General features: G+C 41.8%; 1 protein-coding gene across 2 annotated transcripts in view; it reads right to left on the reverse strand.

Moving 5' to 3' along the window:
* Positions 1-649: 649 nt before the first annotated feature.
* adamts6 (ADAM metallopeptidase with thrombospondin type 1 motif, 6) overlaps positions 650-17,539 on the reverse strand; it is a 297,940-nt gene continuing 281,050 nt past the window's right edge. For both annotated transcript variants that reach the window (XM_063043008.1, XM_063043007.1), the window contains exons 24-25: positions 6,207-6,363; positions 650-3,928 (exon numbers count right to left, since the gene is read on the reverse strand). In XM_063043008.1, the coding sequence (XP_062899078.1) occupies positions 3,819-3,928; positions 6,207-6,363 (267 nt within the window). In that variant the 3' untranslated portion in view covers positions 650-3,818. The remainder of the gene's footprint in view (positions 3,929-6,206; positions 6,364-17,539) is intronic.

The following is a 17,539-nucleotide window of genomic DNA, read 5'->3' on the forward strand; positions in this document are numbered from 1 at the left end:
AGATGAAAGAGGATGGCTTCTACAACAGGATAATGATCCTTAACACACCTCAAAATCCACAATGGACTACCTGAAGAGGCGCAAGCTGAAGGTTTTGCCATGGCCCTCAAAGTCCCCCGACCTAAACCTCATCGAGAATCTGTGGATAGACCTCAAAAGAGCAGTGCATGCAAGATAGCCCAAGAATCTCACAGAACTAGAAGCCTTTTGCAAGGAAGAATGGGTGAACATCCCCCAAACAAGAATTGAAAGACTCTCAGCTGGCTACAGAAAGCGTTTACAGGCTGTGATACTTGCCAAAGGTGGCGTTACTAAGTACTGACCATGCAGGTTGCCCAAACTTTTGCTTCAGGCCATTTTCCTTCTTTGTTATTTTGAAACTGTAAAAGATGGAAATAAAAAAGTAATCTTGCTTAAAATATTAAAGAAATGTGTCATCTTTAACTTTATGCCTTTTGGAAATCAGTTCATCTTTTACTTGCTTAGCTATTCACCGTAACAGACGTTTTGACTGGGGAGCCCAAACTTTTGCATACCACTGTATTGAATATGCATATATATTACAAGTTTATATTATCCAGCAGACAATTTATAGAATTGATCTATTAAATAAGCAACAAGGAAACAAAACTGTTTCTAGGTTTAGAAGCTGCACTTTTATTGTTTTAAATTACCAAAGAAAAACAGTCCTGTGTCACAAATACAGAACACCATTTCACTGCATTCAGCATTAACTTTCAATATACGTAGTGAAATGAATGGAGAACAAGTGTCATGAAACATGGCAATAAATTAGCATATAATTTACCAAAAAGGAAATATTTAATAACAGTGTACCACATTAATACTGAATGTAAAATATAAGCAACTAATCACAATAATACAATGCTAGTTCCATTCTGGATAAGGATATTTATGTGACATTCAGTGATTAATAGAGTCCATAATTAAATGTACCGCTCCATGAAGTATGCACCTTGGGGGTATTTCTGTGAACAAGCCCTTTCTTAGTCTATATGACCAGATGCTGATAATACTGTAGTGTCTGCCTTGGGCTCTTCATTGTACTGGCTACAAAGTAGTGTTCTTCTCAGTATGGCAGGCCTGTCAAATTCCTTTACAGTTTAAACAATTAACTGTTATCAGCTTGAGAACTACAAAGGATTCAGTCTTTGATATTAAGGTGGCTACAAGGTAGCAGCAGCAATAAACTGTGCTATTTAAACACTTTCTGATCTAATTTCTGTCCATTTTATTTGGGTCCCAGTTGAAAATTTATTTTCTTGGTTTATTAATTTGTTTTTTGTATCCTTTTCCCTTTGATAATGTTATCCAATAGAGGTTGAGGGAGTTGCATTAATTCCACTGTCAGTGCTCTCTTATAGTGTAGATATGTGCATTCAACTCCCTTGTAATATAGCACCAGTACCACAAAACAATAAACAAACCAATCCATGGAAACAAGTCTTGCAATGTTAATACATAATCTGAGGTAAAGAGGAATTAGTTAATCATAGTTCTTTGTTAAAGTGAAATATTTATTGATTAAAAGAGTCATGCCCTGGAGTATTAAGCACTGGTTCTTGGGATTGTCATAGCAACACTGTTCCCTTTATGATAGCTCAGATTTCTCAAGGCATGACAGCACCAAGGTAGACTGATTAGTTTTATTCAAGATGATGTCCAATATATGGAACTAGTTTGTAAGCAAGTCCAATTATAGGCATTTGAACAAGCACCTCATTGGCAAGGCCAGTTGTATTATAGAAGAAAGCAGTTTAAAAATACTGTCCAGAGGTAGTAGGTGACAGACAAGATTTTCATGATTATGACTGAGTGTGCAGCACAACATCCTATATAGATTGTCAAAAACTTATGTTGCTCTGCATTTACTGTACATCTGAAAAGGTTTTTTTCGTACATATGACTTCATAAAAATATGCAAAATGACAATTTCCTGTGCAAGATGCCATTAGAGGAAATTATTAACTTGTACATTGTTGTGTAACAAATCACATCCTTGCTGATTAAGTATTTTAGCTGATGTGTAATTAGCTAGTTAGTTTTCTTTATTTTAAAGAATCACATTTTTCACGAAAATTACTTTAAAATAATTCCTTTGAAATGAAAATAAATGTACTCTACTAAAAATTTGTTTCATTCAAAATCTACAGAATCTCACTTAACTGATGAAAAGTGCCCTGTTTTGCATGTTAATGGATTTTGTACACAATGATTTACAAATATTCTCACTTACGATAGGTTCATTGCACTAGACAAAAGAGGCACAGTTCAACACAAATGCACATTCATTAAGTACTTGCTGCAGCTTGCAAGTGTTCAAGTACTATAGTAATATGAACAAGTATCCTCTTTTATTACCTCCATATTGAGTCTTTAATCAAGCTAGGCCATTTACTTTGCAAGCACTGGGCTTTGGAATCATGTCTGGTTTTACCTTTAGTGTACAAATACTATGTGGTTTCACATTTAAATATTATTTCAGGTAAACAATACATTGTCAAATCTAAACATAATGTATTGCTAATACTCCTACTGAGAGTAGTGCTACTAAAGCTTCTAACATCATTCATATTTTCTCTTTTCCAAATATTCTTTGGCTGCATTTATCTCGACAGCAGCACAAAAATGATTTTGAAACAAGGGTTTCCTCTTTTGAAATAGAAAAGCACCTGGAGCATTTTTTTTATTGCAAGTTTTTTTGATAGGTGTGTCTCATTTCAAAGCAGATAGTCTGTGTGTTATACCTAGCATGGTGGTCTCAACCAGAACTGCTTGAACGGAGCCTGGTTTAAGAAACTAGATGCCTGTGTGGACAAAGCCATTCCAAAACCAGTGGTGTAAACAAGGGCAGTTAGAGCAGTACATTTCAGGCTCTGCGCATCTTTTAGATTGGGAGGGCAATGGCTGAGAAATCTCTGCCTTCCCTTACTTCACAATGGTAAATTATCAGCCATGTTTGCCTTTAATTTGTTGAAAAACATAGCAAATTTAAAAAGTGTTAAAATTACTTTGTACACTTAAGTTTGAAACTTCAATGTCTGGTTGGCAGCAAGAAACCTTCATTGATTTGGATGCACTCAATAGCCTTACTGGAATAATTTTTCAATTCACTTTCATTTACTAAATGGAGCAAATCTGACTCAGATTTCCAGTGTTGGGGTATCGTCTTTTTAAACCACATAGTTTTGAAAATAGGAATTTTAGTGGAAAGGACTAGAAATGTAGCACCATGTACAGAAAAAATCTGTTCCATTTTTGGTTTTTATTAAATAACTTATCTGTTGATACTATAAAACTTCTTTTGGTCACTGTTGTGAGAGATAAATAATTGTAATTGTTCCTAAAGTGTGTTGAAAGCATATCTTTCAGAGTTTTTATTTAGCTAGGCAAGCTCACATAATTATTATTTTCTGCTTTATCAGCTTTTGAACATATACAAACTGTTCTCTCTTATTTAGGTCCAATATATATTACATTAACTTTCTGGTCCCTGGAGATGAACCAACTATTCAATTTGTTCAAGTGAACGTGCGTGTCCTTAACAGCTGAGTGTTTTTCATGTTGCTGAGCAGAAAACTTAGAACTGGCATCTCCTCCACTCTGTGTCCAGCACCTTAGTTTAAAAAAAAATCCCACTTCACAGAAGTTAAAATAACAGCAAATTATTGTCAGCTGAAGCTGACCAGTGGTTACAATTTCCACAGGGTAGAGTTTGTGGGACATCAAATCCCGATCCTTTTTGAATTCAGGGCAGGCACATTTTCCATGATAGAATTAACGAGGCTTGCTTTGGGTCAGTGTCCTTGGCAGGTCTTACAGCACATCTGTCTAAAGTACGCCCTGCTGCAGAACTTGAACTTCAGCACCAGTGGGCAGTAAGCCACTTTGTTCACATCTTTGCATTCTATGAAGTAAAAAAATTGATAACACTGAGTATAGATATGAAATTATCTCACTGCCAAGATGTACATATCTCTACTGGAAACATCCCACATCTTCCAATATGGAAGAACTAAACTTTTAATGAACTGATGTGGGATTTTTCTCAGTGTTTCTTTTAGCATTGCAGAAACCACTTTTTCATATATAATCATTCATATGGGTTACTTATTAATTGAGATACTGAGCAGAATAGGCCCTTCCAGCTCTTTGAGCCACGCCACCCAGTAACCCCTGACTTAACTCTAGCCTCATCACAGGACAATTTACAATGACCAATTGATCTACTAACCGGTACGCCTCTAAAAGGTGGGAAGAGACTGGAGCACCCATAGGAAATCCAGCCATTCCACGGGGAGAACGTACTGACTCCTTACAGATAACGTTGGAATTGAACTCTGAACTCTGCTACCCCCACTTGTGATAGCGTCGCTCTAACCGGTATGCTACTGTGGCACTCATATGGTACGCATATGGACAAATTCTCTGGATCTGTACCCATCGAGAGGAACTCACTTTAGGAAAGCACAGGTCAGAGCTACATTTAAAACATTCCAGTACTCTCTCTCTGAATCATGCTTCCATCAAACTCAAATTTTCACTGGCACTTATCCTATAATTTGTTGCTATGAGAACTTCTGGTTAGTCATAAACAGAAAATTTATATTATGGTTTCCAAAAATCTGTCAAACATGTTCTTTTGAAAATATGATATTGGCTTAGTCTAACTATATTGAAAACACATTACAATTTCATAATCTGTAAAAATACAACTGTAAAACAATGTTAAAATTAACTTCTTTAGAAAATTGTCATTTTATCAGCCAGATGAAGGATTCTTTCCAGTAGATTAATTAATATTTCTCCTTCAGATACTGACTACAGCAATGCTTATTTTCGCCATTTCCAGTTTTTACTTTAGATTTATGACGTTCATAGTTTACCTTTGTTTAATGATATGGTTTTGCAAAATGTACTATAACCATGAGAAGAATGTTCTCTGTGAAATTTGCCTAGCCATTGGTTAAAATAATACTTCATCTGGAATCAATGAATTGTAAGAAATATCCATGTCTTGACTTACAGATGTGGAATGCACCAAGGATATACATTACGGTCAAAACAATAAATACTAAATGGCAAGTACTTGCAGCTACTGTGAGGGGTGCTTTAACACACTACATAAACTACAAAAGAACTTGAAACTGCATGAAAAATGATTAAAATGCCATTTTGGTTCAGGTTTCAGATGACCTTGGACTGTCTGGATCCTGCAGCCACACACGTACTTTAAAAGAAATGGTACAGAACTGTATTTCATCCACTGTAGCCGTGGTTGGACTATTGGTGTTTGTACTACAGTATAGTCTCAACAGTAAATGTAACATTACACTTAACAGAAGCAATCCTTCAAAGTCTGGCTTCAAAAAAATACAGTAATTCAAAAGTACAACTCAAGAATTCAAACAGATGCTGAGTTCAACATCATGTCTTTCACTGGTATAAACTTTCACAAGTGGTTAAAATAAATGTAACCTCACTTCTGTCATCAATTGAGAAAACATACAGATATTTCTTTCAAATTCTTTAAAAACTGATTTATTGCAAGGAACTGATTTTGACTGCAAATGCCTGATATGCTCCAAAACCAAGTACCATATTTAACACTAAGTAAGGAGCATAGAAGAAGCTGACTTTGCCAGTTACTCAAGATGAAAACAATCTACTGGTTCAGATCGTTTCCTTATAAATACCAATCTTGCATGTGGCTTGGTGAGTAGCAACACTATTTTTCATGCTCCCTGTCAAAATCTGGGTGTTATTTATATGGTGAAATGATCTATCAAAATTGTGCATGTCTTCAAATTATATCCTTGAATGGCCTGACCTTTATAAGTAGATATGACCAATTTCTTTACACTTGTAATAAAAAAAGCTTACGTCAAGCGACGTAAATCTGCTGCTTATTTACAAATTTCTACGCAAGTATGATTCTTTTGAAATAGTAGGAAGGGCCTGAAGTTCGCAAATTCTGTGGTTTTAACCTGACAGATCATTTTTTTGGCATTATTAATTGATCCGGCATTCAAACAGCAAGCAGCACACCGCACTGGAACAACTTGGAAAGTTACAGCACCAGGGAACGTATACAAAAATCCTTGAAACAATTCAGAATGAAGAGATCCCAAAAGACTCATTCCTGAAATGTCACCCACTCAAGCTGTATATTTTTAAGTACTTGCCTTCTGCATTGGTGATAGGAGTAGTGTCACATTTACTCTCACACTGTTGCATTGAGGGTGGTCGAAGGGTTTCAGGACACTCAGTAGATGGCTGGCCAGTGTACGAAAGACATTGAACTGTTCTCATCTGCTGGCCAAGACCACATTGTGCAGAACACTACAATAAATCAAGAATAAAAATGCATGTTAAAGGCTGTCCTTGTAGACCCCTGCTTTCAGACTGTTCTTACTCCAAGAACATTATTTCTTCATACTTCAACTCTATTCTGTACCCATTGTTCATTTTCCCCCCATTTTCAGCCCATGGAAGCTCTGATGCTGTCTGACACTTTGACAGTCTTCAGCTTCGAGTCGCAGATGCTTTATTTACACCATGGATATTCAGGCCCTTCACACCTTCATTCCTTAACAGGATGTTAAGGGGTACATTCTCCATGAACAGAGGTCCAACCAGTCCCCCACCACCACTCCCCTCATCTGCCAAGATGAGCTTCTTTCATTCACTACTTCCTTTTTTAAATCCTCTAACTTTCTCCAAGTCAAAGATATGGCTATGGAAAGTCATATGATTCTAAGCTACAGTGGTTTTTGCATGCAATATTTGGAATAGATTTTGTTCAGTCCAAATTTGGTAAATTGATGTATTTCTTAAACTTCTAGATCTCAAACCAAACTGAAAAATTACCTTCCTTTGCTGCAAATTTCCACTTTGTTCTCTGTTGTGTATGTGGCCTGTTTACACAACTAAGTTATTAATAAAAAAGCTGGAGAGGGGAACTAAGTTTCATGGTTCTTTACTGGTAGGGTCCGAACTTTTACACACACATACGCGCCTAATAGCGCATGCAACAACGTGTTACTAAAACATAAAGTAGTCCCTTATTATAATGTAAGCTATACGGTACATTCTCATTTTCACAAGGGCTGCCTCTTACTCTTTCCTTTCTCAACTTTTCTACTTTAATCTCAGATGATAGATAAATGACATATCCATCCAAAACTGACACACTCCAATAGCTATCTTGTTGGCCTCCATGCTGCAGGACTGCTTTGCTGATGTCCACTGGAATGTCTTCCATGATCAGGGTGTCTCTAAGTCCACAGATGGAGTCATGTGCTTCATCCGGAAGCGCATTGACATTGTTGTTCCCCAGAAGTTGGTCAGGATCTTCCCAAACCAGAAACCTTGGATCAAGAGTTCCCTGTGAGCAATTAACCGCGCGACACAGAGCTTACATTGCCGGCAATCAGGAGCTCATGAAAAGCAGCTATGATCTGAGCAGAGCTATCAAGACTGCAAAGCAACAATATTGGGACATGCTTGAGTCAAGATTCACAACGAATAGCACACGTGACTTATGGTGAGGGCTGCATACCATCGCAGACTTCAAAGCCAGACATTGTGGTGTCACCAACATCGCGGCCTCTCTCCCAGATGAGCTCAATTGCTTTTACGCTTGGTTCGATGTTGCTAACTCTGAGCCTCCAAGGAAAGTCACCGCTACAACCTGCAACCTGGTCATCTCTGAGGCTGAGGTATGCAGATGTTTCCAACGAGTGGACCGTTGCAAGGCTGCTGGACTGGACGGCATCCCAGGCTGAGTACTCAGGATGTGCACAGCACAACTGGCAGGTGTGTTTACAGATATTTTTAATCTCTCCCTCTCCCAGTGTAGAGTGCCCTCCTGCTTCAAATTACCCACCATTCTCCCTGTACCAAAAAAGACGAAGTAACGTGCCTGAACGACTGGCTTCCTGTCGCACTCACCTCAATAATAAGCAAATGCTTTGAGAGGCTGGTCAAGGATTACATCTGCAGCTTGCTACCACCCAAACTGGACCCCCTACAATTCGCCTACTGACACACCCAATCGACAGATGACACAATAGCCACAGCTCTACATACTGGCCTTACACATCTGGAGAAGAGGGATGCTTATGTGAGAATGTTGTTCTTGGACTACAGTTCAGCATTCAACACCATAATTCTATCCAGGCTCGACAGGAAGCTCAGAGACCTCGACTTTAGCCCTGCCTTGTGCAGATGGATCCTGGACTTCCTGTCAGATCGCCAGAAAGTGGTAAGAGTGGGCTCCCCCACCTCCAACCTTTAACTCACACTGATTTGAGTGTATTTCTATGTTACATTGACTGGTCTATTTCTTATAAATTACTTTGATCGCACATTTAGACAGAGATGAAACGTAAGGAATTTTACTCCTCATGTATGTGAAGGATGTAAGAAATAAAGTCAATTCAATAATAATTGACACCATCTCCCAGATTCCTTCTTGGAAAATCACCCCCATTGTCCCCTAGGCTCTATTGTATCTGTTCTGGTGATCGACACCTTTCACACCAGTGCTTATGTCTTACTCTTTTCCTCAACCATGACAAAACTCTCAATTGCAGCTGTTGCATTTTCAGCATTTATTTGACCCTTCTCCCCCTTATCATCTTGTACTTCACTAGTCACCAGATTCACAGCATCATCATGTGTAACATCTGCCATTTTAAAGTTGTTACCACCAAACACATCTTCTCCCTCCTCACCCAGCATTACGAAGGAACTAATCACTCTGTATACCCTAGTTCGCTCTTCCATTAAGACCTACATCCATTACGCTCTTAGGGCACTTTCCCTTGCAACTGCAGAAGATAGAAACATAGAAAATAGGTGCAGGAGTAGGCCATTCGGCCCTTCGAGCCTGCACCGCCATTTATTATGATCATGGCTGATCATCCAACTCAGAACCCCGCCCCAGCCTTCCCTCCATACCCCCTGACCCCCGTAGCCACAAGGGCCATATCTAACTCCCTCTTAAATATAGCCAATGAACTGGCCTCAACAGTTTCCCGTGGCAGAGAATTCCACAGATTCACCACTCTCTGTGTGAAGAAGTTTTTCCTAATCTCGGTCCTAAAAGGCTTCCCCTCTATCCTCAAACTGTGGCCCCTCGTTCTGGACTTCCCCAACATCGGGGACAATCTTCCTGCATCTAGCCTGTCCAATCCCTTTAGGATCTTAGTACTAGGGGAATTCAACTGGCTTCAGACATCTGAATAATCTTTGTGGCCTCAGTATCTCTACCTAGAGGAAATGCACTGCTCTGGTGTAAGATAAACTTTAGTTTATTGCAGTGAGAACCTTCTCTTGGCATATTATGAATAATCCATCTCACTTTCTGAGACCATACAAATCGGTTTACAACCTTACCCAGGTTTTTCTGCCGTTTGGATATGGACTTGGACTATGGTCTTATAGTTTTTTTTAATATTCTGTACTTTTTGCCAATCCTTGTTTTTTTTGTGTGGGGGAGGGGATTGGAGGGTTGATGAGCATGTTGTAGTTCTTTTTCTCGGTTTCGTGGTACTTGGAGAAAGAGAACTTCAGAGTTGTATACTTTGACAAAAAGTGAAACTTTGAGATGTGCTTCAGGGTACCTCAGGCACTAAGACCATCCAATTCTTCTCATGGAATTCTGCACTTTTTTTTCTCCAAACATACCTTTTCTCATTGTGGCCAAAAAGTTCTATTCAAAAGGTTCAAAGGAACAAGCCTGATGCATTTTGGAAACAAGTCCTATGGACTGAGAAGTTAAAATAGAACTTTTTGGCCGCAGTGAGCAAAGGTATGTTTGGAGAAAAAAGAACACCTCTCCAACTGTTAAGCACAGGGGTGGATCAATCATGCTTTGGGCTTGTGTTGCAGCCGGTGGCAAGGGGAGCATTTACTGGTAGAAGGATGAATGAATTCAATTAAATACCAGCAAATTCTGGAAGCAATTCTGGAAGTAAAAAAGCTGAAGATGAAAAGAGGATGGCTTCTACAACAGGATAATGAACCTAAACACACCTCAAAATCCACAATGAACTACCTCAAGAGGCGCCAGCTGAAGGTTTTGCCATGGGCCTGACAGTCCCCTGACCTAAACATCATCGAAAATCTGTGGATAGACCTCAAAAGAGCAGTGCATGCAAGACGGCCCAAGAATCTCACAGAACTAGAAGCCTTTTGCAAGGAAGAATGGGTGAAAATCCCCCAAACAAGAATTGAAAGACTCTTAGCTGGCTACAAAAAGCATTTACAAGTTGTGCTACTTGCCAAAGGGAGTGTTACTAAGTACTGCCATGCAGGGTGCCCAAACTTTTGCTTCGGGCCCTTTTCCTTTTTTGTTATTTTGAACTGTAAACTTAAAATATTAAAGAAATGTATCATCTTTAACTTTATGCCTTTTGGAAATCAGTTCATCTTTTACTGGCTTAGCTATTCACAGTAACAGAAATTTTGACCAGGGGTGCCCAAACTTTTGTATGCCACTGTAGTACTGTACAGGCATTTCAATCCAAAATGTTGTGCTGGCATTTAATTTGCTCCAAGATCAATAAACCTTCCCTTTCCTATAACCCTCCATTCACCTATCTTAGAGTCTTATAAATGTCTTTTATAAATGCCCGGCAGTGTGTTCCATGCACTCAACATTTTCCGTGTATTTAAAAAAACCACAACCTCTGACATCCTCCTTTTACTTTCCTCCAATCACATTAAAATTATGTCCTCTCATATTAGCCATTGCCACTCTGATGCTTGCTGTCCACTTCATCTATAGCTCTTATCGTCTTGTACACCTCTATCAAATCTCCTCTCATCCTCCTTCATTCCAAAGAGAGAAGTACCAACTTGCTCAACCTTTCTTTACAAGACATGCTCTCTAATCCAGGAAGCATCCCGGTAAAACTTCTTGGCACTCTCTATAAGCTTCCGTATCCCTCCTACAATGAGGTGAGCAGAACTCATCACAATACTTCAAGTGTGGTCTAACCAGAGTTTTATGGAGCCTCAAAATTACATCATGGGTTCTTGAACTCAATCTCCCAACTAACAAAGGCCAACCACTATACGCTTAACCACCCTACCAACTTGCATTGCAACTTTGAAGCATCTATGGACATGGACCCCAAGATCCTTCTGTTCTTCCACGCTACTAAAAATCCTGCCATTAATTTTGTACTCTGTCATCAAGTTTGACTTCCCAAAGTGAAGCACTTCATGTATTTCTGGATTGAACTCCAATGGCCACTTCTTAGCCCAGCTCTATTTTTCTAAGCTCCATGTACCTATCCAGGAGCCTCTTAAGAGACCCTATTGTAACTGCCTCCACCACCGTCGCCTGCAGCCCATTCCATGCACTCACCACTCTCTGTGTTTAAAAAAAAACAACTTTCACCTGACATCTCCTCTGTACCTACTTCCAAACACCTTAAAACTGTGCCCTCACATGTTAGCCATTTCAACCCTGGAAAAAAGCCTCTGACTAATCACACAATCAATGCCTCTCATTATCTTGTACACCTCTATCAGGTCACCCCTCATCCTACATTGCTCCAAGGAGAAAAGGCCAAGTTCACTCAACCTATTCTCATAAGGCATGCTCCCCAATCCAGGCAACATCCTTGTAAATCTCCTCTGCATCCTTGCTATAGTTTCCACATCCTTCCTGTAGTGAGGTGACTAGAACTGAGCACAGTACTCCAAGTGGTGTCTGACCAGGGTCCTATATAGCTGTAACATTATCTCTTGGCTCTTGAACTCAATCCCACGGTTGATGAGTACCAATACACCATATGCTGCCTTAACTACACAGTCAACCTGCGCAGCAGCTTTGAGTGTCCTATAGACTCAGACCCCAAGAACCCGCCGATCCTCCACACTTCCAAGAGTCTTACCATTAATACTATATTGATCATTGCCAGAGGCTCAGCAATCTCCTCCCTCGCCTCCCACAGTAGCCTAGGGTATATCTCATCCAGTCTTGGTGACTTATCCAACTTGATGCTTTACAAAAGCTCTAGCACATCACCTTTCTTAATGTCTATAGCTCAAGCTTTCCAGTCCTCTGTAAGTCATCGCTACAATCGCCAAGGTCCTTTTCTGCAGTGAATACTGAAGCAAAGTATTCATTATGTACCTCTGCTACCTCCTCCGGTTCCGTACTCATTTTTCCACTGTCACCCTTCATTGGTCCTATTCTACATAGAAACATAGAAACATAGAAAATAGGTGCAGGAGTAGGCCATTCGGCCCTTCGAGCCTGCACCGCCATTTATTATGATCATGGCTGATCATCCAACTCAGAACCCAGCCTTCCCTCCATACCCCCTGACCCCTGTAGCCACAATGGCCATATCTAACTTCCTTTTAAACACAGCCAATGAACCGGCCTCAACAGTTTGCTGTGGCAGAGAATTCCACAGATTCACCACTCGCTGTGTGAAGAAGTTTTTCCTAATCTCGGTCCTAAAAGGCTTCCCCTCTATCCTCAAACTGTGACCCCTCGTTCTGGACCTCCCCAACATCGGGAACAATCTTCCCGCATCTAGCCTGTCCAATCCCTTTAGGATCTTATACGTTTCAATCAGATCCCCCCTCAATCTTCTAAATTCCAACGAGTACAAGCCCAGTTCATCCAGTCTTTCTTCATATGAAAGACCTGCCATCCCAGGAATCAATCTGGTGAACCTTCTTTGTACTCCCTCTATGGCAAAGATGTCTTTCCTCAGATTAGGGGACCAAAACTGCACACAATACTCCAGGTGTGGTCTCACCAAGACCTTGTACAACTGCAGTAGTACCTCCCTGCTCCTGTACTCGAATCCTCTCGCTATAAGTGCCAGCACACCGTTCGCCTTTTTCACCGCCTGCTGTACCTGCATGCCCACTTTCAATGACTGGTATATAATGACACCCAGGTCTCGTTGCACCTCCCCTTTTCCTAATCGGCCACCATTCAGATAATAATGTTTTCCTATTTTTGCCACCAAAGTGGATAACTTCACATTTATCCACATTAAATTGCATCTGCCATGAGTTTGCCCACTCACCCAACCTATCCAAGTCACCCTGCATCCTTAACACTGCCACCCAGCTTCGTGTCATCCGCAAACTTGGAGATGCTGCATTTAATTCCCTCATCCAAGTCATTAATATATATTGTAAACAACTGGGGTCCCAGCACTGAGCCTTGCGGTATCCCACTAGTCACCGCCTGCCATTCTGAAAAGGTCCCGTTTATTCCCACTCTTTGCTTCCTGTCTGCTAACCAATTCTCCACCCACACCAATACCTTACCCCCAATACCGTGTGCTTTAAGTTTCCACACTAATCTCCTGTGTGGGACCTTGTCAAAAGCCTTTTGAAAATCCAAATATACCACATCCACTGGTTCTCCCCTAAAGTTCTCTCACGCTTTATCCTCTTGCTCTTCACAAACTTGTAGAATGCCTTCTCATGGTTCTCCTAATTTCATTCTTAAGCTCCTTCCTGCTAGCCTTATAATTTTCTTGACCCCGATCATTATCTAGTTTTTTTGATCCTTTCATAAGCTTTCCTTCTTGACAAGATTTTCAACTGCCTTTGTACACCATGGTTCCTGTACCTCACCATCCTTTCCCTGTCTCATTGGAATGTTCCTGTGCAGAACGCTATGCAAATGTCCCCTGAACGTTTGCCACATTTATGCCGCACATTTCCCTGAGAACATCTGTTCCCAATTTATGCTTCCAAGTTCCTGCCTGATAACTTCATATTTCCCCTTACTCCAATTAAACACTTTCCTAATTTGTCTGTTCCCATCAAGGAGATAGAATTATGATCACTATCTCCAAAATGCTCTCCCACTGAGAGACCTGACACCTGACCAGGTTCATTTCCCAATACCAGATCAAGTACAGCCTCTCCTCTTGTAGGCTTATCTACATATTGTGTCAAGAAACCTTCCTGAACACATTTAACAAACTCCACCTCATCTAAACTCCTCGTTCTAGGCAGATGCTAATTAATATTTAAGAAATTAAAATCCCCCATTATGACAACCCTGTTATTACTGCACCATTCCAGAATCTGTCTCCCTATCTGTTCCTCTATGTCCCCGTTGTTATTAGGTGGTCTATAAAAAACACCCAGTAGAGTTATTGACCCCTTCCTGTTTCTAACCTCCACCTACAGACAGACAGAAGACAATTCCTCCATGACTTTCTCCTTTTCTGCAGCCTTGACACTATCTCTGATCAGCAGTGCCACTCCCCCACCTCTTTTGCCTCTCTCCCTGTCCTTTCTGAAACATCTAAAGCCTAGCATTCTAAGTAGCCATTCCTGCCCCTCAGTCATCCAAGTCTCTGTAATAACCATATAACCATATAACAATTACAGCACGGAAACAGGCCATCTCCGTCCTTCTAGTCTGTGCTGAACGATTACTCTCACCTAGTCCCACTGACCTGCACTCAGCCCATAATTCTCCATTCCTTTCCTCTCCATATAGCTGCCCAATTTAACTTTAAATGACAATATTGAACCTGCCTCTACCACTTCTGCTGGAAGCTCGTTCCACACAGCTACCACTCTCTGAGTAAAGTAGTTCCACCTCATGTTACCCCTAAACTTTTGCCCCCAACTCTTAAATCATGTCTGCTTGTTTGAATCTCCCCTACTCTCAATGGAAAAAAGCCTATCCACGTCAACTCTATCTATCCCCCTCATAATTTTAAATACCTCTATTAAGTCCCTCCTCAACCTGCTCCAATCCATCAGCCACACATTTATCCTCCACCTCACTCATCCAAGATTACTACCTTTGAGATCCTGCTTCTCAGCTTCTTTCCTAACTCCCTGTAGTCTGTTTTCAGGAACTCCTCCCTTTTCCTACCTATGTCATTGGTACCAACATGTACCACGACTTCTGGCTGTTCAACTTCCCACTTCAGAATATCGTGGACGTGATCAGAAACATCCTGGACCCTGGTACCTGGGAGGCAAACTACCATCCATATTTCTTTCCTGCATCCACAGAATCGCCTGTCTGCCTCCCTAGCTATAGAATCCCCCATCACTACTGCCAATCTCTTCCTTTCCCTACCCTTCTGAGCCACAGGGCCAGACTCAGTGCTAGAGGCACGACCACTGTTGCTTCCCCCAGGTAGGCTGTTCCGCCCAACAATACTTAAAACAGGAGTACTGGGGTACTTATCAAGGGGTACAGCCACAGGGGTACTCTCTCTAGTTTCTGACTCTTGCCCTTCCCTCTCCTGACTGTTACCCACTTATCTGTCTCCCGAGGCCCCGGTGTGACTACTTGCCTATAGCTCCTCTCTATCACCTCCTCACTTTCCTTGACCAGACGAAGGTCATCGAGCTGCATCTCCAGTTCCCTAATCTGGTCCCTAAGGAGCTGCAGCTCAACACAGATGTGGCCGTCCGGGAGGCTGGGAGTCTTGTTGTAACCTATCACAGCCATCACTACACATAACATCACCAAACCGTGTCACCTGCATACTAATTCACAATTCCATCTATGTTACTTATAAAAATCACAAAGAGTAGGGGGTCCCATAACTGACTCCTGTGGAACGTTAGTGGCGATAAACCTCCAGGCAGAATGCCCTCCATCTACAACCACCCTCTGCCTTCTGTGGACAAGCTGATTCTGAATCCACGCAGCCAAGTATCCTACAGGGAAATTACCATGGAGAACTTTGTCGAATGCCTTACAAAATCTGTATACACCACATCCATGGCTCGACCTTCATCAGTTTGTTTCTCCTCAAACAGGTGAATCAAACCCTAAGGCCTGTCCTCACAAAGACAACTCAATTGGGACCGCGTTATGGAACTGGAGCTGCAGCTCGATGACCTTCGTCTGGTCAGGGAGAGTGAGGAGGTGATAGAGAGGAGTTGCAGGCAGGTGGTCACACCGGGGCCACGGGAGGCAGACAAGTGGGTCACGGTTAGGAGGGGGAAGGGGAAAAGTCAGGTAATAGGGAGTACCCCGGTGGCTGTGCCCCTTAACAACAGGTACTCCTGTTTGAGTACTGTTGGGGGGGGACAGCTTACCCGGGAGAAGCGACAGTGGCCGTGCCTCCGGCACAGAGTCTGGCCCTGTAGCTCAGAAGGGTAGGGCAAGGAAGAGGAGGGCAGTTGTGATAGGGGACTCGATAGTAAGGGGGTCAGATAGGCGATTCTGTGGACGCAGTCCAGAGACCCGGATGGTAGTTTGCCTCCCTGGTGCCAGGGTCCGGGATATTTCTGATCGTGTCCAAGACATCCTGAAGTGGGAGGATGAGGAGCCAGAGGTCGTGGTACATATAGGTACCAATGACATAGGTAGGAAAAGGGATGAGGTCCTGAAAGGAGAATATAGGGAGCTAGGAAGGGAGTTGAGAAAAAGGACCGCAAAGGTAGTAATCTCGGGATTACTGCCTGTGCCACGCGACAGTGAGAGTAGGAATGCGATGAGGTGGAGGATAAATGCGTGGCTGAGGGATTGGAGCAGGGGGCAGGGATTCAAGTTTTTGGATCATTGGGACCTCTTTTGGTGCAGGCGTGACCTGTACAAAAAGGACGGGTTACACTTGAATCCTAGGGGGACCAATATCCTGGCAGGGAGATTAGCGGGGGCTACTGAGGTGACTTTAAACTAGAACGGTTGGGGGGTGGGAATCAAATTAAAGAGGCTAGGCGTGAGGAGGTTAGTTCACAACAGAGGGATGGGAACCAGTGCAGAGAGACAGAGGGGTGTAAAGTGAGGGTAGAAGCAAAAAGTACAAAGGAGAAAAGTAAAAGTGGCAGGCCGACAAATCCAGGGCAAGCATTAAAAAGGGCCACTTTTCAACATAATTGTATAAGGGCTAAGAGAGTTGTAAAAGAGCGCCTGAAGGCTTTATGTGTCAATGCAAGGAGCATTCGTAATAAGGTGGATGAATTGAAAGTGCAGATTGTTATTAATAATTATGATATAGTTGGGCTCACAGAGACATGGCTCCAGGGTGACCAGGGATGGGAGCTCAACGTTCAGGGATATTCAATATTCAGGAGGGACAGACATGAAGGAAGGGGAGGTGGGGTGGCGTTGCTGGTTAAAGAAGAGATTAACGCAATAGAAAGGAAGGACATAAGCCGGGAAGATGTGGAATCGATATGGGTAGAGCTGCGTAACACTAAGGGGCAGAAGACGCTGGTGGGAGTTGTGTACAGGCCACCTAACAGTAGTAGTGAGGTCGGAGATGGTATTAAACAGGAAATTAGAAATGTGTGCAATAAAGGAACAGCAGTTATAATGGGTGACTTCAATCTACATGTAGATTGGGTGAACCAAATTGGTAAAGGTGCTGAGGAAGAGGATTTCTTGGAATGTATGCGGGATGGTTTTTTGAACCAACATGTCGAGGAACCAACTAGACAGCAGGCTATTCTGGACTGGGTTTTGAGCAATGCGGAAGGGTTAATTAGCAATCTTGTCGTGAGAGGCCCCTTGGGTAAGAGTGACCATAATATGATG

The sequence above is a fragment of the Mobula hypostoma genome, chromosome 3 (assembly GCF_963921235.1).
Source record: "Mobula hypostoma chromosome 3, sMobHyp1.1, whole genome shotgun sequence".
NCBI classification, from domain to species: Eukaryota; Metazoa; Chordata; class Chondrichthyes; order Myliobatiformes; family Myliobatidae; genus Mobula; species Mobula hypostoma.